The following is a 23,723-nucleotide window of genomic DNA, read 5'->3' as shown; positions in this document are numbered from 1 at the left end:
AATAGACTCAATAAATATCTTTAATTGATTAATTGATGGGTATATTTAGACTAGATATATGTTTAGCTCAGAGAGGCCTAAGGCAATCCCAACCAGTTTTTTTTTAAAGCCTGCTTTGTCTGTTAACCAAACAAGTTCAACATTGGATTTTTTTCCCTTGAATTACCCACGTAGTTGTGGTTGCCTCGACTTCACTCTGTGGCCCTTTCTCCTTCACTCATACATTTTCTCACTCCATTTCCAATCCAGAAATATCACTTCCATCCATAAAGTTTGAATCCCCCAAATCTATTAAAGTGAAATGGAGTTAAAACGTTTTTCCAGGGAATTTGGTCAATAAAGACAGCCAATCTATATAATTTAGAGAGGGAAAGGTTTTCCTTTTCCTCAAGGGTTTTTTACTTGAACTGTGCTAACAGTTGTTTCAGTTCTCCTCTTCTCTTTGCTAACAGGCAGTGTCTGTATCTGGTTCTGGCAATTAAGTAAAGGACAGTCAGTGGTTATGTTCTTGAAAAAATGTAGTGTGATGGAAAATTGCAAATTGTGCAATTGTATTTGCAAGTGCAATTGCATGCCTTGACTGTGAGCCTGTTGTTGGGTTGGGACTGTCTCTAAATGTTGTCAAATTGTACTTTTCAAGCACTTAGTAAAGTGCCCTGCATACAGTAAGCACTCAATAAATACAATTGAATGAATGACTGCTGCTAAGGCATGTGGCTTGTCATTTCTTCTTCCACAGAATCTACTTTTGCTGCCTTGCGGGTTGCCTTCTCTTTAGACAGATCTGGGTTTTGGGAAGAATGTTCCTTTAGCACTCTATCCAAATTATGTTGTGAAAACATGCATTCTAGCAGGATTCTCACTCAAAGTAATTGGTGTAGGAAATTGCACCCGAGTACCTACGCAGCCTTGCTTATTATTCAAATGCAGGCTTTTCCCAAGGTCACAGGGCCCAATGCAAGAGTCACCTAGGTATTCTAAAGGCCACTATGGAAAATTTGAAGCAGTTAATTAGAGAAATGCCTATATAAGCAATATTCTTTATAAGATCATCCTAAGGTTCATTTTTAAAAATAGTCCACTCATCTAATTTCTTTATGATATCATCTTAAAGTTCATTTTCAAATATTCCCCTCTCATTTGCTCCCTTTTCAGGAGAGTGAGCAAAGCGTTTACTTATGTTTAAGTTATTTATACAACATGAGTTAAAAATTACCCTTTGGATTCATCAAGTTTGTCCACACAAAGCATCCAACAAGAAACATTTTATCTGTTTATTGAAGTAAAACAAAAATAGAACAATGCAGACCAAATGGAAGAACTGTCCCAAAAAAGGGCAAAAATTGATAGGAACTAAGTTTTAACCAAACTGCCTATTCAGGCACCATGAAAAATACATTTCTCACTTTACAAATTGTAATTAGTATAAATTAAGTACAGATACTGACTCTCGATTCACCGCTAAGACTCTCAGAATGTTTTCAAAGTGTTACGTAGATGCTAACATTACCAATAATTATTGCTTTAATGCCAAAGAAAATTGTTATTCTTTTCAAATAAATACTTGAACCCTAAAATAAAATATAAAGCATCATTTTTTTTTTGGAACAGAAAGATGCTCAAAATTTTCCCCACATAACTCATGTGGATTTTCTAATAGACTTAAAGTCAAATAAAATAACAAATCTTTTATGTAGATGTCTGGCATAAAAATAAAATTTTCATATCCTAAAGTTCTGATTGTGAAAGAGAACTCAGTTTTACTGATCAAAGTATTTCTGTGAAAAGAAACAGCATTTGAATTTGACTTTTCAAAATTGGCTGAAACCTATTTCCAAAGTACCTCAGCCTTTTCTAAAACCAACTGACCCAAAAGGTTTTTTAGAAATGTTTATTTTCTGTATTTATCATCTGATTTAAAATTATAAATCTCTGAGCACTTTTTCTTCCTCCTCCTCATCGCTGTCGGTCACATTGACCTGCTGGATACTAGAGGGTGGTGATGCAGAATCTGTGAACACATTTTCTAAGGCTCCAATGTCCATCTGCTGAATGGGGTTAAAATACTCCTCCCCACCACAGCTATAGCTGTTGTAATAGGAGAGTGCATCCAGGCTCTCACAACTCTGAGAATCTTCACTGCGTGGGGGTTCCTCGGGATAGTCTCTGAAGGAATAGTCTCTATTTAAAGCAGAAAACATAGCTTCATGCTTTTGGTACCGGTCTTCATAATAGCCAAGGCATTCGGGCATTGAACTTGGGAAATTTCCATAGCCAAAGGGTGGCCGACTATAAGGACAGGTGCTGCGTCAAAAAGACAAAAAGAGAAAAGACACACACACACACACACACACACACACACACACACACACACACACACGTGTTAAACCAAACCATGTAAACCAAAACCAAACCAGTACATTGCCTGGTGTACTGGAAAGCAGACTGATTACATGTTCATTTGCATCTTGACTGCCCTTAAATTTTTCCTTCAACCACATTATCACAGCTATGATAAAGAAAAATGCATATTTGAGCCTTTCTCTCCTGATGGTAACAAAGCATTTAAGGTTTTGGGAAAACTCATGATTCACTGTCCTCGGCCACCTAACTGCAGTTGCTGTTGTTGCTATTGGCATCTCTAATGAATATGCAGGGAATAAAACCTAGGAATAAGGGAAGAAGAGCACTGAATTGCTTTGATTTTTTAAGAAAATGATACCCAGCAATATAAAGCACTGAAATTGATTCAAATCTGGAAGGAACCATGCTAAATTGCGGTTTTGAAAGTACTTGTTGATTCCAATTTTCAATCTGCTGGGGAAGGGAAATTAAAGGAACTGAAAGATTTTGGGGCATTTAAAAAACAAACAAAAAAACATTCGACATAGCACAGACTGAGGCTAATGACAGCAGGTCTGAAAATCTAGCCCTTCAAATCCATTTGGTTGAACCTTGTAAATGTTGGAGGTACCTAATATTACTTTGTATTTTCAAGGACTCAAATATTCAAAAGAGAAAGCATGAGATGAGCAATAAAGGTCTTTATGCTCTTGGATTCCATCTAGTGATGAAGGATGAGAGAAAGGTGATGCTTGGTGGCAAGTGACCAGGGTGGTATCTTCTCAACTGAATCTGAGGCCACCTGCTTTGAGTGGCATTGTATACTTTCATTTTAATGCTCCCATTTCACTTTTTGATTATTAAAATATGATAACAATAATAAAAATTGGTTAAGCACTTAACATGTGCCAAGCACTCTACAGAGTGCTGGAGTCAATATAAGATAATCAGGTTGGACAGAGTCCCTATTTCATGTTGGGCTCATGGTCTAAGGGAGGAGAATAGGTATGTGATTTCTCATTTTACAGGTGAAGAAACTGAGGCACTGAGACACTGTGACTTCCCCAACATCACAGCAAGCAAAAGGCAGAGCTGGGATCAGAGCCCAGTTCTCCTGACTCCCCTGCCTGTGCTCTTTCCACTAAGCCATGCTGCTTCTCCCAAGTATAAATATGATAGACAATCTAGATTGTAAGCACCCTGAGAACAGAAACAATGTCTTTTACAGTTTTCCTTCCTCAAGGCCAACACCAAATTCACTAGCATGCACTCTGTAGAGGCTAATAAATTTGAAGTGACTTTAATTGGATTGTAAATCAAGTTCTTCCACTAGCATGATTTTCAGACTTCATATCTTCATTTATATTCTTCTAGATTTTATAATTCATAATTTTATAGGTTTCGTTCACCAAATATAATAAGCATAGCTACTATGCTCGGTTTCATATGACACATTTGGAGTAGAGAGCAATACAATAGAGCCAAGCTTCAACATTCCTCTCATTTGAATCTCGCTCTTTTAGCTTTTGACATAAACTCATTTCAAATGTGGCTACAATACTAAGCCCAGGTTTTTGTTGCATTGTGCCCACATAGAGTATGGGACCATATTTCTAAAAAGCACAGTCAGTTCTCCTATAACATGTGTTTTCATTATGCGTTTTAGATAAAACATTATTAGGGATTTAGGAAACATGCTTCTCACAACATACGTGTCTGGATACAGCGCCATGCGTGCAGAAGAAATGGTCTTGAGCGTGGAGCCGGATAAATCATGAGTATTATGATGCGAGTTTTCGGTAACACGAGGCTCTTCAGGAACACAAGGCCTGCGTTATAGAAGAACTGACTCTATTAGCTTACAGATTTCCCAGCACCTTCATCTCCTGTTCATATTGCTAACTTTTCCAACTTTCTTTTTGGCTAATTCTTTTTCAAGGTTTAAATTGTTCAAGGCCCGGAGCAGCTTCTCTGATGGAGAAAGGCATGCTCGTACCACTAAAGATAGCTGAGAACAGAGCTAAGGAATTAGTGTGATTTGAAAACAGTTAGGAGAGAGACTTGAAAATGTGGTAAAGATGGTACAACATAGTATCCCCACTTCATGGATGATTCGCTCTCAAATGGCTTACAGCTATGACTGCCATTCTAAGGAAAGAGATTTCTACATCGGCAGACAGAACTCCTGGCAAATGTCAAGTTCTTGGAGTTGGGTAGAAGATACCTTCCGGAAGCTTGGTGACAAAAATCAAAGTAGACCTACTGGACCATCAGTCTCTATTGATGACCAGTGGACTTTTCATCTATGGCCATTTAGACCGGACAATGTTAGCTGGCAATATAAGATCTGATTTTACGACTGTGACTTCAAGAGGAAAGAATGAATTGTATCAAAGCAAGCAATGCACCATTAATATCTTGGAGTTCTTCATTTCTCTGACAAAAAGCAGATGACACAACCGAATGTTTTTGACATATGGCAGAATGCCACACCTGAGGATTCACTCTGATCTACAAATAGTCATCCTTCACATTAGAAAGCACCATTTACAGTGAAATTCACCTACAAGTGCATGTGTGGCTGAAAAGGCCAGCTTAGGACCCAGAGTCCCAGCCATGTTGGGTGCACAAAAAAACTGTCCCTTGCTGTGTTCTTATGTCTAATGTTTGCAGCATATGGTGCTGTTTTCTCTGTTGCCTCCTTGTCCCTTGTTCCTTGCCAAGCTTTTGCTTGAAAAGGGCCATTTCTTTCCAAATAGCAATATGCCTTTCTGGTCTACCTTCCAGCACTGACCTCTAGTTTTTGGTTAGGATGCAAAATTGTCCTGCTTTTGGTTTCCAAGCTTAACTCCCCAAACCAGCTCTTCAGACCAAAACTACAGCAAGTACTTCTCTGGATGGATCCTGGAAGTGTTGATCTGGGCTAAGACACATCACCACTGAAGATCCACCCACCTCCCTAATCACAAACAAGAGCGGAATATGAAAAAGATAACTACACTTCATTGGCTGCCTTAAGGTGCCTTCCTCCAGAGAAGGTGAAGCCTTATCAAGAAGAGTTAACTTGCTAATATGTTAAATCTTTAGCTCCTGCAGTGGATTATATCCAAGCGCTTAGTACAATGCTCTACACAGAGTAAGCCCTCAATAAATACCACTGATCGATGACGGATGGTAAATTTCTCTGGCCTGATTTACCTCTGAGATTTAGAAGATGGGCATGACTTGCTCAAACACCTGCTCGGGTTCTTACTCAACATGTGGGATACTGAGATAATGCCACAAGATTTCAAAGATGTCCTCATCATGAGCCTCCTCAAAGAGAGCTGAACATGAAACCATTGGGGGGTCCATACTGCTCGGCTCTGTGCCAAGATTTGAGTCACAATTCTGCTGTAGCAGCCACTTGTAAATCACGTGTTCCCAGAATCACAATGTAGGATGTAATTTTTGCTATTCACAGAAGTAAATGGAACAAGATCCTGGCCTTAAAGTGGTTTTTGTGGGCCTTAAAAGTATTTTATGTCATCAGCAGATTCTAGCCACCTTTACAAAAGCTTGACTGCCCTAATGTGTTTTTTGTGCACCCAACATGGCTGGGACTCTGGGTCCTAAGCTGGCCTTTTCAGCCACACATGCACTCCCCCTTTTAGATCTCCCCCTTTTAGATCTCCCCCTTTTAGACTGTGAGCCCACTGTTGGGTAGGGACTGTCTCTATATGTTGCCAATTTGTACTTCCCAAGCGCTTAGTACAGTGCTCTGCTCACAGTAAGCGCTCAATAAATACGATTGATGATGATGATGATGATGATGATGTGTTTAACAGGAGTTTAAGACTACAGCACAATGATACGGCCAACTACACCAGAATTTATGGAATTTTCCCTTCCTCTCCCTACCACCAATGGAGTCAAGCAGGACTGAGTGTTAGAACTGATCTTGTTTAAATCTAATGGGCAACCAGGGTTAAGAAACAAAGAATCTGGAAGATGGTTTAGAATACTATTTAAATTCTCTGGGAAATTCTTCTAATTCGACAGGCACAGAACATCACCAGAGTACCTTGCGAGTTGTACAGGTGCTCCTATATATGCTTCTATAAGCATAAAGACTTGCTGATTATTAAGAATTGGTTTTCAAAATCAACAAGTGCTACCTGCTGTTAACTAGCCTGCAGACCAAGACTGTGAAACAATCTTTACCTGGCAAGCCCTACATGAAACCAAGGCTCTTCATCAACAATTACATCCAAGCCATCACCAAAACCTGCCGGTCTCACCTCCGCAACATTGCCAAGATCCGCCCTTTCCTCTACATTCCAAACTGCTACCCTGCTTGTTCAAGCTCTCATCCTATCCCGTCTGGATTACTGTATCAGCCTCCTCTCCGATCTCCCATCCTCCGGTCTCTCGTCTCTTCAATCCATACTTCACACCACTGCCCAGATTGTCTTTGTCCAGAAACGCTATGGGCATGTTACTCCCATCATCAAAAATCTCCAGTGGCTACCAATCAACCTACGCATCAGGCAGAAACTCCTCACTCTTGGCTTCAAGGCTGTCCATCACCTCGCCCCCTCCTACCTCACCTCCCTTCTCTCCTTCTCCAGCCCAGCCCGCACCCTCAGCTCCTCTGCCACTAATCTCCTCACCATGCCTCGTTCTCGCCTGTCCCACCGTCGACCCCATCCCCCTGGCCTGGAATGCCCTCCCTCTGCCCATCCGCCAAGCTAGCTCTCTTCCTCCCTTCAAGGCCCTACTGAGAGCTCACCTCCTCCAGGAGGCCTTCCCAGACTGAGCCCCCTCCTTCCTCTCCCCCTCCTCCCCTGCTCCATTCCCCCCGCATTACCTCCTTCCCCTCCCCACAGCACCTGTATATATGTATAATGTTTGTATGTATTTATTACTCTATTTATTTATTTTATTTGTACATATTTATTCTATTTATTTTATTTTGTTAATATGTTTTGTTTTGTTCTCTGTCTCCCCCTTCTAGACTGTGAGCCCACTATTGGGTAGGGACCGTCTCTATATGTTGCCAACTTGTACTTCCCAAGTGCTTAGTACAGTGCTCTGCACACAGTATGCGCTCAATAAATACGATTGAATGAATGAACGAATGAATGAACAATAAGAGTTGAATGATGTCACTGAATTCTGCTGCCTAGGTCTTGGTTTTCCAAAGGTAGGCAGAGAGACAGAAAAAAAAATCCAGAAGATCTGCATGTTCTTTGGTAGGCAGATGGAAGGCAGGATCAATGCGGGTGTCAAACTGCACATCAAACAAAACTCCTTAGAGCAATTGAAAGGTCCAAATTTCCATATATTTGGATGACCTGGGCTTACCACAAATGTCAGAGCTGACTTTTAAGCAGTTGTGGCATAACATAAGAATACTACATTCAGCTTATTCGCCATCCTGTGCAGTAGTCTGTCTCCAAAAATGGAAACAGGTTAGTTGAAAGAACAGTGTGATGGCTACCCTCATTCCTCAATGATACTTTGTTGTCATCCTTAAGCCCTGCTGTTATTCCCGAAGAAAGACAACTGCTCTGGGAACCAGGAGACCTGGGCTTTAGTCTCAGTTCAGCCTGCTGTGCCTTAAGTGGTGAAGGTTTCCTACTGAAGAGCAACCTAGGGTGTTTTGTACAGGAAGCCTGAAAACAGCTGGATAAAGTGGGGCAGCCAAGACCTTTGCAGCTATCAAGGCTGCTACAGACCGAAAGCTCATTTTGGGCAGGGAGCGTGTTAACCAACTCTGTTATATTGTCCTCTCCCCTCGAGCTTAGTGCAGAGCTCTGCGCCTAGCAAGTGCTCAATAAATATGACTGATTGATTGATTACTACAGAGCAGCACTGGCACTCTGCTTGCAGTAATTTGACCATAAACAGCTTCTGTCCATAAAAAAACTTGGCATGTCCCTCTAGACTGTGAGTTTGTTCTGGGCAGGGAATGTATCTGTTGGTGTTGTACTCTCCCAATTGCTTAGTACAGTGCTTTGCACAAAGTAAGCACTCAAATAATCACACTTCCCCCCTATAAAGCCCTACTGAGGGCTCACCTCCTCCAAGAGGCCTTCCCAGACTAAGCCCCCCTTTTCCTCAGCTCCCCATCGCCCTGACTCACTCCCTTTGCTGTACCCCCCCTCCCCGTCCCACCACACATGTGTATATGTGTACATGTCTATAATTCCATTTATTTATATTGATGTCTGTTTACTTGTTTAGATGTGTAAACATCTAAATCTATAGTGTAGAGTTTAGTATTATCTAAATACTAAAAACATCTGGATCTGTCTCCCCCTTCTAAACTGTGAGCCCGCTGTTGGGTAGGGACTGTCTCTATGTGTTGCCGACTTGTACTTCCCAAGCGCTTAGTACAGTGCTCTGCACACAGTAAGCGCTCAATAAATACGATTGATTGATTGATGTGTATATATATCTACAATTCTATTTACTTACATTGATGCCTGTTTACTTGTTTTGGTGTGTCATTTCCCCCCCACACCCCTTCTAGACTGTAAGCCCGGTGTGGGCAGGGATTGTCTCTCTTTTTTGCTGAATTGTACTTTCCAAGCGTTTAGTACAGTGCTCTGCACACAGTAAGCGCTCAATAAATACGATTGAAAGAATGCATGAATGATGCTGTGCCTCTGCCGGCCAATCTGTTCATTCCACTTTGTGCTTCAGCATGAACTGCTGGCGGGAAAGAGAGAGTGCGAGTGGAGTGGCTTAAAACAATCAAAGCTAGCACTAGAAGCGATCCCTTCATCCGCGTTTCCAGTCCTGGAGTCTCAGGACTGAGGACCGTCTGTCATTTACGTCAGACTCCATCATCATCTGCCATGCTTAATGTCAAATGGCAAGCTAAGAGCACAAACATGCAGCCAGTCCACCGGCATGGTGAGAATGTTCATGTTATCACTACTTCACTGCGACATCTGAAGCAAACCCACCCAAGTCACCCCCTGCCCTAAAAATAGCCTCTGGAGCCTCCTCCAGATGCCTCCAGAACCTCCTGGGGAACTTCTAAACATATCCTCCCTTCCCTATTACCTAAGCACTAGTTCACGTACATTGGCCTCTTTTCCTCCTTCCTCTTCTCTGTAAATTTATTTTGGTGTTTGGCTTCCCTACTATTGACTTTAAGCTCCTCGTGGGTAGGAATCACGTCTCAATTCTTTTGTACACCCCCAAGCACTTAGCACAGTGCTGTGCACACAGTGGACCCTCCAATAAATACTATGGCTTGATTGAATGTCACAGAGCCCATACTTAGCTATTCTGAAGTTTTTCGAAGACTTACAAAATCTCTCAGTGCCTTAGAGACCTCCTGTTGTTTAAGAGAAGGAGGGAACTAACCTGTTTTCAACCTAATCCCCTGCTTGACCCAATGTCATCTCCTGCCTTAGATCGCTCCTTTCCAAGGCAGCCACTGCTGTTACAGTTAAATTATACTTGGGTAAACTGAAGTTCAGAAGTTTAGTGGCTTGTTCTAGCTTAACCAACCAGTCAAGGAAGCAGCCTGATCTAGGAAGAAGCGCAGGACTGGGAACCAGGAGACCCAGGTTCTGGTCCCAGGTCTGCTACTGGCCCACTGAGGGACCTTGGACAAGTCACTTACCCTCTCTGGAGACAAGATGGGGATAAAATAGATTCATTCATTCAATCGTATTTATTGAGTGCTTACTGTGTACAGTGAGCATCACGTAGGACAGGAACAGTGTACGAGCTGATTACTCTGGTATCTACCCCAGCTCTTAGCACACAAAAAGCACTTAATAAATGCCATGATAACAAATGGCAAAATTAGAAAGGGATTCCAGGACTTCTTAGGGCAGAGAACACTGTAAAGAGTGACTATTAAAAGCTCTTCTGTAAAAACAGATTCATACTTTCATCTCTGACCTGACAAAAATAAAGAGTACAGTTGGTTCAATGATGATGATGATGGTATTTGTTAAGCGCTTACTATGTGCGAAGCACTGTTCTAAGCTCTGATGCCATGAAGGTGCTGCCCAGGGTTGAAGATGCTGGTTTCCCAGTGAAAGGAGGGTATGAAACATCTACACTCACACAGGAAAAATAGCATCCTTTAGGGCCCTTTTCTATACATTGTAGAAGCCCTTCATCTTTCAATTTTTTTTTTTTTTTAGGTGCCCATAATCTGCCTCGACTGTGGGGTTTGAACAAAATGAATTTCTTACCTGGAAGGAAAGTAGTGCGGCCCGGGCAAGAAGTAAGGGTGATGAAATGGAAACCGAGCTGGTGCTCCAAACAGTGGTGGATAGACCTGCGGGTGTGGAATGGGTGATGCCTGATGGGAGACTGGTGTACTTCGGGAGCAAGTGGCAATCCCAGGATACTCTTCGTGAGGCTGGATGGTGGTGGGGGTGTATCTGGCATGGATGGTATTTGTGCTGACATTTGGATTCAGGATGGTACTCTCCAGATTCATGATGGAACTCTCCAAAGTAATTGGAGGAGGTCTATTTACTGGGTGGCCAGCTCCTGAAAGCAGGCAATGACTGTCCGTTTGAGGCGGTCCGACAAAGGGCTGCGGGGGGGTAAGAGATGGGTGAAGGGGCAGACTTGGAGCCGGGATGGCCACTGGAGCGGAACTGGCAACACTGGTCGGGAAGATTGCAATTGGACTAAGACGCTGGACAGGAGATGCAGGCAGCGCGGGCAGCTGGATGGTAGGCGGAGCGTCACCTTAGGAAATAAAAAAAAAATGTTCAGGCGTTAACAGAATTACCCAAACAAAATCTTGTCAGGAGGAATGGTTTCTAAGGGTTTGGACGGGGGCCTGAAGAAAATTTGACCTCCCAGTGACCAGGGGATCTAAAGTCAGGAGATGACATTGGGTCAAGCAGGGGATTAGGTTGACAACAGGTTAGTTCCCTCCTTCTCTTAAACACCAATAATCACGCGGCAGCAGAATTTTGGTTTGGCAGTGATGGAGCTGAGGTGCCCTTTGACCCCATAGCATACGCATAAGCATTGGTTGTGAAGGAATCTGGCAAGCAGAGAGATGTCAAGTCACTTGTAGGGGCACCAGATTTTTTTCTTGGGCTCCACTGGCTCAATCCCGAAGCCTCAGAGTTTTGATAGGTGATGGAATGCACTTCCTGGCCATTTTACATATCTACTACTGTTTCTGGTATAAATAGTTCATTCAAATATTCTCTCTAAATACCTTTTTTCTTTTGCATCTTTTGCTTTCTGGAAGCTATTTCCTATATTTATGTGTTAGACCCTTTCATTGCCATTAAAAAAAAAACAACAAACACAGCCATGGAACCAACTCACTGATAGGATGAGTTATAGTGCTCTGCAGCTTGGGGATGACCACAGAGTAGGCAGGCGAGCGGTACGGGTAAATTGTTGTTGGGTTTGTAGTGATGATACTCTGCGTGGTGGTGGAAAACACTGAGGAAGCATTTAGTGGGTAGCGCTTCCGCTTGCCTGGACGAGGTTGATAAACCCAACCTGTGAAGAAGAAGCGAGACACAGGTTAGAGACAGTGTTGATGTCCAAAGTTTCCAAGAGGAGAGACTGAGGCCCAGAGTGGCCAATCCAGAATCACACAATCGGTGTATCCTCCCCAAGCACGCCTGTTTAGGGAAGAGTTTTCTCTGAAACTATCATTTTGGTCAATACGGCAAACCTAATACTCAATGACAACCCAAGCTTGGGGACACAACACATTAGAATGGTGCCCAATAGTTAACCCATCAATGAGCACATCCTGAAAACCCTGGCACAGGACCTTGATATCTAATCAAAACAGACCATTTCCAAGCTTTTTCCACTACCTGGCTTCGTCCTCACTACCCTGGAAGTTTAGGGAAGTTCCTGCCAGCACCATGCCAGCCACTGTATACCACGCAGACTCCTGATCAATAAGGAAGCATGCATGAAGAAGTCATCTCCTGGCCAGAGTTGGCATGAATGCATTACAACTATGGCATTTACAACAGCTGCAGTGGTTTTTTGTGGGGTGAGGGGAGATGGGGAGGGAGAGGAGAGGTTTTCAGTTGTGGAGCAGAAAGCAGTAGTGAGGAGGTATATTTGAGGTGAAAAGGGACACTGAGCCTGAAGGTGTGCATTTTCCTACTACTAAATGAACTCCTTTTACCTGCACGACTCCACAACCACAGAAATAATTCAGCTGGCAGCAGTTCTGTGGAAGCAGCATGGCCTAGTGAACAATAATAATAATAACGGTATCTGTTAAACACTTACTATATGCTAGGGACTGTACTAAGCGCTGGGGTGGATGCAAACAAATTGGGTTGGACACAGTCCCTGTCCCACGTGGGGCTCACAGTCTCAATCCCCATTTTATAGATGTGGTCACTGAGGCCCAGAGAAGCAAAGTGACTTGCCCAAGGTCACACAGCAGACAAGTGGTGGAGGTGGAGCCGGGATAGGAAGCCATGACTTTCTGGCTCCAAGGCCCTTGCTCTATCCACTATGTCGCACTGCTCCAGGCTGCTGGGAGTCTGAAGGACCTGGGTTCTTATCCCAGTTCCACCACTTGTCAGTAGTGTTACCATGGACAGCTTACTCTGTGCCTCAGTTAACTCATCTGCAAAACGGGGATGTGCAAAAGTGGGACATGGACTGTGACCAACCTGATTCGCTTGTATCTACCCCAGAGCTTTGTATAGTGTCTATCACATAGTAAGCAACAAATACCATTAAAAATAATAGGAATAGAGCGTGGAAGCCAAGGAACGTATGTGGATGGAGAGGTGTGAGGAAAATTATTCACAGCAGCATCACCCTCAGCTAAGCCCACTGGAGAGACCAGAAGGGAAAAGAGGTAGAGAGTACAGAATCAGGGTTGTGCAATGGATGTAAAAACGGTTCTACCATGTTGACTATGACATCATATATAATTTAGCAGGTCCCCTAAAGTTAATTTGAAAATGAAGTGGCTTTCGTTTGAGCCACTGAGAAACAGAAGCTGAAGCTATTTCTCCGGCCACAAGCCCAATGGAATTCTATCCTGTGGTCCCATTCAGAGTCTCTAATTCCCCTTATCCACCAACCATAAAAAGGTACAGTCTCTCTCTCTCTCTCCCTCTCTCTCTCTGCCTCTCTCTCTCTCTCTCTAACTCATCATAGCAGATCATATTAATGGGAGGATGGAGTGCAAGGAGAATTTCAGTCAGATTGCTGCTGGATCAACTTCTGAAGAACATCATTAATCATGTACTCCCAGAATATAATCAATGTTATTGAGTGCTTACTGTGAATAAGACGCTTGGGAGAAACCAATACCGTAGAGTTGGTAGAGGCCTCCTCTGCCTAAAATGAGCTTACAGCTTAGAGGTGCAATGTAACTTCATAGTAGAGTAGAGCACAGCAGACGCGGTCTCTGCTAAACTTTAGTTATGGGAGAAATACAGGAAACAACATCAAGATGTCTACATGGTGTTTGTTGATCTCCTAAAGGTACTTGGTACTATTAGTGGACCTGAGCTCTGGCAGTTATTGAAAAAGTTTGGCTTCCCTAAAGGGGAATCCTAGAATAACTCCAGGATGTTATAGATGGTGATGCCAGAATATTAAGGCCCTATCAGATCCTTTCCTGATTACCAATGGGGTAGAACAAGGCTGTGTTTTGTCTCAAGTTTTGCCCAAACTATTCTAGGGAGCCATCTTCAAGAATACAGGTAAATAGGAAGTCGGTGTCAGAATATGCTCCCCCTGCATTCTGATAACTGCTCTGGAAGACTTTAGCCAAGAAGACACACCGATGATTACGAACCACTTTTTAGAATCAGCCAAGTAATGTGGATCTGCAATTGGTCTGAAGAACACGAAGGTTAGGTAGAGAAGCAGCGTGGTTCAATGGAAAGAGCACGGGCTTAGGAGTCGGAGTTCTTGGGTTCAAATCCCGGCTCTGCCAATTGTCAGCTTTGTGTGACTTTGGGCAAGTCATTTAACTTCTCTGTGCCCCAGTTCCCTCATCTGTAAAATGGGGATTAAGACTGTGAGCCCCCCGTGGGACAACCTGATCACCTTGTAACCTTCCCACGCTTAGAACAGTGCTTTGTACATAGTAAGCGCTTAATAAATGCCATTATTATTATTATTATTACCAGCCCACACCTGGGAAATGCTATGCACAGTCAAAACTGTCTCTGATACCTAGGCATCACAGTGTCCACAGATGCAAGGATCCACAAGGAGGTAGGAAACCAGGTTAAGAAGGCTAGAACAGCCTTTGGGGGAGTGGCATCTGAGTGCAGTGCCAAACTGGCATTAAAATTCAGACCGACGTGGATGCATACAGAGCAAACGAGGTCTCCAATCTCTTTTGTGGTTGGGAGAGTATGCATAAATAATTATAATGTCCGTCTCCCCCACTAGAGATTGTAAGATTCTTGAGGGTAGGGATTGTGTCTACTTACTATACTCTCCCAAGCATTTTGTTCGGTGTTTTGCACATTGGAGATGCTCAATAAATACTATTGGTTGCTTGATGGTTTGAGACCTGGACTGAGCAAAGCACCACATTCCACTTCTACAGTAGTTCCATACCCTGCTGCGTGTACTGTTGAACCTCAAATCTTAACACGGGATCACAACAACTAAGTCCTGGAATGCAATTAGCCCACCAGCATCAAAGGAGTGTTCATTATGTCAAGTATCATTGATGATGATAAACTGCAGGATCCCCTCACAGCTGCTCTACACAGTAAGCACTCAATTAATACGATTGATTCATTGATTGATAGGGTGAGCTGAAATCAGACAATCCTAAGAAGGATGGACGAATGTTAAATAGGGAACCTGCTGTGGCCTGGTGGAATGATCACGGGCCTAACTTATTAATAGTGTGTGGCACATGCTAAGAGCTTCACAAATACTATCATTACTAGGATGGCATTATCATAGCGTAATTATTGCAATAACGTAATTCCATAGTAATGCCGGAATTTGTGAAGTGCTTACTATGTGTCAAGCACTGTACTGAGCACTGGAGTAGATAGATGACACAGATGTCAGAAGTCTAAATAGGAGGGAGAACAAGCATTGAACCCCTATTTTACAGATGAGGAAACCAAGGCAGAGCAGGCAATTGGCAGAACAGGATTAGAACACGGGTCCTCTGATTCCCAGGCCCTTGCTCGTCCTACTACGCCACAGTGATGATGACGCTCCAAAAGACACAATAAACTAAAACCTCAAATACTATGATCTAGGAGTGGTTAACTTTGAGAATGCATCATTATTACTGTCTTCAACATCATTAATTGAGTACCTACTATGTTTGCAACATGCATGAGGGCAGGGATTGTGTCTACTAACTCTAACTCAGTTGTATTCTCCCAAGCACTTAGTGTTCTGCACACAGTAAGTGACCAATAAATACTACCGACTGATCGATTGCAGAGTGTTTTCACAAGGTCTTTTGGTTCGAAAGTGGTTAGGGAATTAGGGAACGTTTGATAACGTGAGCCTGTGTTAGACGTCATGGGGTTCAAAGAAATGGTTTCTGCTCATGGAGGCATAACGCATCAGGCCGGGTGATTACCACAGTGCAAGTTTTCCTTAAAGTGGGATTTCCTTAAGGAACTGGGTGTACTAAACGTTTGAGAAATATAAAAGATCAGGTTCTTGTCATCAGAGACCATATAACCGGAAGAAAGATCAGGTTGGCACACGGCAGTCAGAAATGAGGTAACCGTCTTTGGAGCAGAGACTTCAGGAAGAAATCATCGCAGAGAGTTAGCGAGTCGTGTTCGCCTGGAATAAAAGATTATTAAAATTAGTTTTAATTACCAGGAAATTCTTCTCTGTGCTTCTCCTTAATCTTTTGGGCTTCATCGTAATACGGCTTCTTTTGTTCTTCACTAAGTTTATTCCACTCTAATCCGAGCTGGACACTGATCTCTGCATTGTTGGCTGCTGGGTTCGCTTTGGCTAACGCAGGCCGATGGATTCTTGCCCAGACCATAAAGGCGTTCATGGGTCGCTTCACGTGACCATTTCTGTCTTTACTAAAGGGTGTGTCGGGTATTCCTACAAGAATCAATAAACTGAATTAATCTATAACACTTACATTTCTTTGTATTAAGGAGTGTTTCCTACAGCTATCAATATTTTAGTCTATAAAGCTACTGAAAAAACTACCCGTGTTCCAGAACTCTTCATTTTCCTTGAATTCATCACTCTAAATTGCCGTCTAAATAGAGCTGAGTATTGACGGCTTGTAAGCTCCTTGAGGGCACGTTCTTACCAACTCCGTTTACTCTCCCAAGTGTTTAGTACAGTGTTCTGTATCCGGTAAGCAATCAAAAAATGAAAATGATTGATTAGCGGCAGGAAGTACGAAGAAACCTGTTTCACATCTCAAAAATGACAGACATGAACCTGTCTCCATCAACATAGTTGTGCATGTCACATACGTGTGACGACTCACCACAACCTTATGAGATGTCAGTGCTACTCTTCATTTACCGGTGTTGCGGGGAGGAAGGGCTAGTCAGGTGAAATGCCGTGCTTAGGGCCCTCAACTCAGGTTGGGTTTAAAACATGGTGTTCCACAAATTCAGATGAAGCAAGCCTTCCCAGCTCCACTGTCTCTCAGCATCTCCTACTAACCTTTCAGTGCTTTGTGATAACCAGTTTTTTAATCATTCTTTTGGCCTCTTTCTTGTCTCTAACTTGTACTAGAGACAAATTCAAACATATTTAGAGGGAGGAAAGGTTAAAGATAGACAATGGCGGAGAGAAGGCAATGGAGAGGAGTAAGAAAACAGAAAAGAGGCAAAAAAGGGAGAGATTAAGAATACAAAGGATGGACAAGTGAAAACCAAAAATGCAATTGAAAGTGAACGGAAGATGAGAAAATCAGGCTGGCTAAAAGTATCCATCTGTTTGATTAGGTTGCAGTGGAACGGGAATGAATCATTCCGAATCCATTTTTTTTCTAACGAAGAATTTCCCAAAGTCGCATGAACAATATGTTTTAAAGTCTTGAGTTTCAAAATGGACTAAATCTTAATAAAAATCTCAAATCTGACACGAGGAAACCAATCCTATGATTTAATGACCTGGTTAAATATAAAAATAATCAGCATAAATCCTTGCTACCAAGTGAAAAATATCCACCTTCACAATCCTCTGCGGCACAAACACACGTAGGCCCCACGAGCCCGATACAGTGCATGTGCGAACCGAAACTTTAAATCGTCAATATTTTCAGTGTCACTCTGAGGCTTAAAAGCATCTCAAGAGGCGCTATTTCCAGTAGGTGTATAGTCATTCGATCGTATTTATTGAGCGCTTACTGTGTGCAGAGCATTGTACTAATCCGTTTTAGTCCTGGAACTTGTCATTCATTCCCGGGCCCCGGTGGTCGTCTTCTTTACTGTGCTTAACCTGTGGGGTTATGATCGGAATCGGAAGTAACGCCTCTACAGACTCTATACTCTACAAAAGGATCACGGGGCCATCCCACTTTCTCCTATATGTATATATGTTTGTACGTATTTATTACTCTATTTATTTATTTATTTTACTTGTACATATCTATTCTATTTATTTTATTTTGCTAATATGTTTTGTTCTGTTCTCTGGCTCCCTCTTCTAGACTGTGAGCCCGGTGTTGGGTAGGGACCGTCTCTATATGTTGCCGACTTGGACTTCCCAAGCGCTTAGTATAGTGCTCTGCACACAGTAAGCGTTCAATAAATACAATTGATGGATTGATTGATTCTGAGCCGTTGGGTTTGACAGTGGTGGGGAAATAAGACATGGTGCCCTACGCTCCGGCTGATACCTGCGTCTGAGGGAAGCACGGTGAGCGGGACGTCTTTGGTTTCAATCTTTACGGACGGCTCCAGTAAAGACTGCATTTTGATGGGTACGGCGGGCGCGGGCGCCTTAGTCAGCCGTATGAGCTCCGAGGCTGGAGCCCCCCGGAGCTGGATTCTGGCTCCGGGGGTCACCGCCTGGAGGGTCAGAGGGATCCTCAGTTCCTGCGGCTGCATCCCCGGGGCACCGGCCGTCTGGCTGGAGACGACGTCCCCGTCGGAGCGGGGCAGGCCGCCGGACGCCGGCGGGTCGGCCCGCCAAGCGTCGTCGCCGCCAGGCCCGCGGCCTTCGCGCGGCCTCTCCGGGTCCTCGGTTTTGACGACGGCTCCTCGCCCCTGCCACTCTGGACGTCCTCGCGTTGCGGCCCACCCGCTGCCCTCAACCTTGCCCTCCTCTTGCCCCGGCCGGTCCGGCTGACGCCCTCCGAGAGCGGCTTCGCACCTCGCCGGCCTGAAGCCCAACGGCTCGTGCGCCGGCCTGTCCAAGTGCGACCCGGTGTCCGGCCTCTCGGTCTTCACATATATCATTCCTCCGGACGGCAGCGCCGCCGGCTCCGTCCTACAGGTAGGGCCATCGAGGGGCACCATCGAAGGGGGCAGGAACAGAAGTGGCTCGGGTTTTGCTGGCAGCACCTTGGGAGCGGCAGCTGCGGGAGGAGGAGGAACCACGGGAGAAAGACCGGGAGGCTGGAAGAGGCTGAGCGGCTCTCGTCTGGGCTGGAAGGGAGACAGGACAAGGAGGGCGGAGGGCTGCTCGGCTTGGAGCTGCAGCAGCAGGCGGGGCCCGGGCGCCTGGGGCAGGCCGGGGTGAGTCGGCTTGGGCCCCGGCCTGGCCGGCCCATCCATAGCGCCTTGGGGCCTCCGGATTGTGAGCTCAGCCGTTTGTTGTCCTTTCGGTTGGACCCTTCTAAGCCCCCCCCCCCCCCTCCCCTTTTGGCCCCGAACCCCCGGCTGTTCCAAATTCAGCCTGCCGCCGCCGCTTCGTCCAATGCCCCTGTCCGTGCCGGCCCCGCCCCCCCAATCCCAAACGAATTTTTGGAGCTCGCTCCCCACGGCCCTACTTAGGGGGCCGGTGCCTCGAGGCAAGGCAGCGCCGTCCCATCGCACATGGCAGTGGCCTGTTCTGCACGTGCTCTCCATTCGCCCCTCCCCTCTCTCCCTCTCTTTCCCGTTTTTCATTCTCTTTTTCTCTTCACTCCTCTCTCTCCCTCTGTCTTTTAGCTCTCCCTTTTTCTCCCTCCATCTCTTTCTCTCGCTTCCTCTCTCTCTCCGCTTCTTTCTCTCCCTCTGTCTCTCGCTTCCTCCCCCTCTCTCCTTTCTTTATCTCTTTTCACTCTTTCTTTCTCCCTCCCTTTCTCTCTTCACTTCTTTCTCCCCCTCTCTTTCTCTCACCCTCTCTCTCCCTCTTTTCTCTCTCCCTCTCTTTTTCCCTCTATCTCTTTCTCTCACTTCCTCTCTCTCTCTGCCTTTCCCTCTCTCTTCCTCTCTCTCTTTTCACTCTTTCTCTCCACTTCTTTCTCTCCCTGTATCTCTCACTTCCCCCTCCCTGTCTTCTTTTCACTCTTTCTTTCTCCCTCTCTTTCTCTCTTCACTTCTTTCTCTCCCCCTCTCTTTTCTCTCTCCCTCTCTTTCTCTCCCTCTATCTCTCATTTCCCCATCTCTCCCTCTCTTTCTTTCTCTCTTTTCACTCTTTCTCTCTCCACTGCTTTCTCTCTCTCCCTCTTTCTGTCTTCACTTCTTTCTCTCCTCCTCTCTTTTTTCTCTCCCTCTCTTTCTCTCCTTCTATTTCTCATTTCCCCATCTCTCCCTCCCTTTCTTTCTCTTTTCACTCTTTCTCTCTCCACTTCTTTCTCTCTCTCTCTCTCTCTTTCTCTCCCTCTATCTCTCGCTTCCTCGCCTCTCTCTGTCTCTCCCTTTTTTCTCTTTTCACTCTTTCTCTCTCCCTCTCTTCACTTCTTTCCCTCTCTTTTCTCTCTCCCTCTCTTTCTCCCTCTATCTCTTTCTCTCGCTCCCTCTCTGTCTCTCCCTCTCCCTCCCCCCTCACTTTTTTTCTTCTCCCTCTGTGTCGCAGTGTCTCTGTCGCTCTCCTCCGCCTGCCTCTCTTTCTGTCTCTGCCTCCCTTCCGTTGTGCTGGGGTACACTATCATGAGAATCAGTTGGGAATGGGACACTGGCGTTGCCCTGGAGACACCCCAGAATTCCATGCCGCCACTGGACGAGGGCAGCCTGCATCTCTAGCATGTAATGTAAACCTTGAGTAAGGTTTCCAGTTAGGCGTGGCATCGCCCACTTTGAGAGTAGCCTTAACGGCACGTTATTCCCAGCCCCAGAGAGTGGAACTGCCTTATCTAACAATGGGCCAGGTATCAGAGCAGCTGGTTTGTTCATCTTCCTTATCCAGGGAGAAAATTTAACGTGCCATTTGAAGTGAACTTAAATCCCAACCTCTTTCTTTAAATAGCCATAATTCTATTTGTTCTGATGGTTTTGACACCTGTCTACTTATTTTGTTTTGTTGTCTGTCTCCCCCTTCTAGACTATGAGCCTGCTGTTGGGTAGGGACCGTCTCTATATGTTACTGACTTGTACTTCCCAAGCAAGTAGTACAGTGCTTTGTACACATTAAGCGCTCAATAAATACGATTGAATGAATGAATGAAATAGATAATGATATATTTTTCCTTTAAGTTACTACCACAGAGGTATGAAAACCTCCAAAGGGGTGTCTGCTTCACGATGACCAGTTGTGTGTTTGTCTCTGGTTACATGGATCAGATTTCCCTAATGTAAGATGTGCGGTTGTAAGAATCGGTCTGGATGCAGCCGCTGCAGTTACCCTGTGATGATGATGATAATGATGGAGCCAACTGTCGGGTATAACTTAGGAGTGTTGATCCAGTCAAAAAGGAATTGAAGACGTAGTACCTACTCAAAGAAACTGATTCCCATGATAGTGATTTGGATAGGGCCACTTGCCAGCCCTTCTTTTCTCCCTGTCATATTCCTTCTGGGGCAGTAGGGACAACAAGCAAATTGAGAGCACATTACATAATGCCTGCATTCATTCATTCTTCAATTGTATTTATCGAGTGCTTACTGTGTGCAGAACACTATACTAAGCACTTTGGAGAGTACAATACAACAGTAAACAGACACATTCCCTGCCCACAACGAGCTTACAGTCTTGAGCGAGACAGACAGATATTAATATAAATAAATAAATTGCTTATATATACGTGAGTGCTGTGGGGCTGGGGGTGGGAGGAGGGAGATGAGCAAAGGGAGCAGGAGAAGAGAAAAGGGGGTTTTATTCAGGGAAGGCCTCTGCCCTCAATAAGGCTTTGAAGAGAGGGGGAGAGTAATTGAAGGAACCCATCAACTAATAGGCATTTATTGAGTGATTACTGACTTTCCCCTTAAACCTGATGTTAACTTAATGTTCATATAGCATTCCCTAACTTTCCCCTTTACATTAGTACTATTATTAACATTGAACACTATGCCCACAGCAGTGTACTGACTAAATTAAGATCGTGACCCAGACCCATAAGGGACCCAGAATCTCTGTGGTGTAGGACCACACAATATCATCAAAGACTGTCAGGTAAAACGGAAAAAAAAAGTAATAATAGTACTAATTACATTCTTACTATATGACAAGCATTGGTCTAAGCACTGGGGTAGATGTAAGTTAATCAGGTTGCATACAGTTCCTGTCCCACAGGAGGCTCACAATCTACGTAGGAGGGAGTAGGATTTAATCCCCATTTTACAGATGAAGAAACTGAGGCACAGAGAACTTAAATGACTTGCCTAAGATCACACAGCAGACAAGTGGTGAATTCATTCATTCATTCATTCAATCATATTTATTGAGTGCCTACTGTGTGCAGAGCACTGTACTAAGCGCTTGGGAAGTACAAATCGGCAACATATAGAGACAGTCCCTACTCAAAAACGGGCTCACAGTCTAGAATGGGGAGACAGACAACAAAACAGAACAAGTAGACAGGTGTCAGTACCACCAGAATAAATAGAATTATAGCTATATACACATCAATAATAAAATAGAGTAATAAATATGTACAAATATATACAAATGCTGTGGGGAGGCGAAGCTGCGATTAGAACCCTGGTCCTCTGTTTCCCAGACCCTTGCCCCTTCCACAAGGTCATGCTGCTGCTCTAAGAAAAAAGAATAAAGTAACAAAATAATATGGGCAGCAATCAATGTATATCCTGAGCAGAATGAGGCAACGTGGCATAGTGGAAAGAGTATAGGAAACCCCTATTCTGATACCAGTTCTGTTATTGGCCTGCCATGAGGATAGTCATTCTTTGCGCTTTAATTTCCTCACCCATAAAATTAAGATCATGGCCCAAATTAAAATACGTGCTGCGGCAATCATTAGTATTTTCTGAGGTCTTCTTCTATGCAGATCACTGGACTAACTAACTACAATAGAGTTAGTAAACATAATCCTTGCCCTCAAGAACCTTACCATCTAGTTGAGGAGTCAGACACCGAACTAAATTATAGAGAGGAAGGAAGCAATAGAGCAGAAGGATGCGTGCATAAGTGCAACGTGGTCTGTGTAAGTATTCAAGTGCTTAGATGTTGTGCAGTGCTGGCAGGAAGGAGGGAAAATAGAGTAGGGATATGAGAGATAATCAGGGACGATATCCTGTTCTCCCTACCTCTTAGGTTCTGAGTCCCATGTAACTGTCTCTGATCTAATGATCTACTGGCTCAAAAATCTCCCCAGTGGCTAGCCCCTGGCCAAGGGTGCTGCTGTTGGACTTGCTTTCTCCTTTGGACTTGCTTTCTCCTCCTTAGCCTGCTATCCTCCAAACAGTGCGGCCTAGTGAAATGACCACAGACCTAGGAAGCGGAGGACCTGGGTTCTAATCCCACCTCTGCCATTTTCCAGCTGTATGACCCTGAGCCAATCACTCGGCTCCTCTGCTCCACAGTTTCCTCATCTGCAAAATAGAGATTCAATATCTCTTCTCTCTCCCTTTTAGACCGTGAGCTCCATCAGAGACCGTGACCCATCTGACCGTTTTATAGCTACCCCACTGCTTAGTACAGTGCTTAGGAAATAGTAAGCGTTTAACTACCTCCTGTCCTACTGAATAAAGGGTTTCCTTGTCTTTATTTTGAATTTACCACCTTCAGGTTTCTCTGGTTCCTGATACCCTGGGAATTGATGTACCACAGTTCTGTGTTTTCCTGTGTAAAAGATGATTTTGTTATACTTTATTAAGTGTCTTCTTAATAAGATGCATATAAGATGCTTTCATCTTTTCAGACTGAAGAATTCTATTGTTTTCAATCTATTCACGTGTAGGAGCTTCTCAAAGCTTCTAGTGATTGGAGTTGCCCCTCTCTGTAATAATAATATTAGTAATTGTGGTATCTGTTACGCTCTTACTATGTGCCAAGCACTGGGGTAGATACGATATAATCAGATCTGGACTATAAGCTCTTTGTGGGAAGGGATTGTTTCTGCCAACTCTATTGTACGGTACTTTACCAAG

General features: G+C 44.1%; 1 protein-coding gene across 1 annotated transcript; it reads right to left on the bottom strand.

Annotated features, from left to right (window-relative positions):
- Nucleotides 1-1,705: 1,705 nt before the first annotated feature.
- SOX30 (SRY-box transcription factor 30) lies at nt 1,706-19,017 on the bottom strand. Its single transcript, XM_038773049.1, has 5 exons — nt 18,149-19,017; nt 16,147-16,386; nt 11,656-11,835; nt 10,551-11,058; nt 1,706-2,304 (listed from the first exon to the last, which is right to left on the bottom strand). Exons 1-5 carry the CDS (start codon nt 18,768-18,770, stop codon nt 1,923-1,925), a joined length of 1,932 nt encoding a protein of 643 aa, XP_038628977.1. The 5' UTR covers nt 18,771-19,017; the 3' UTR covers nt 1,706-1,922.
- Between the last annotated feature and the right edge of the window lie 4,706 nt (nt 19,018-23,723).

This window comes from Tachyglossus aculeatus, chromosome X1 (genome assembly GCF_015852505.1).
Source record: "Tachyglossus aculeatus isolate mTacAcu1 chromosome X1, mTacAcu1.pri, whole genome shotgun sequence".
In the NCBI taxonomy this organism is placed as follows: Eukaryota; Metazoa; Chordata; class Mammalia; order Monotremata; family Tachyglossidae; genus Tachyglossus; species Tachyglossus aculeatus.
Note: the sequence above shows the minus strand (reverse complement) of the source record. Positions and strands in the feature narration are given on the sequence as shown.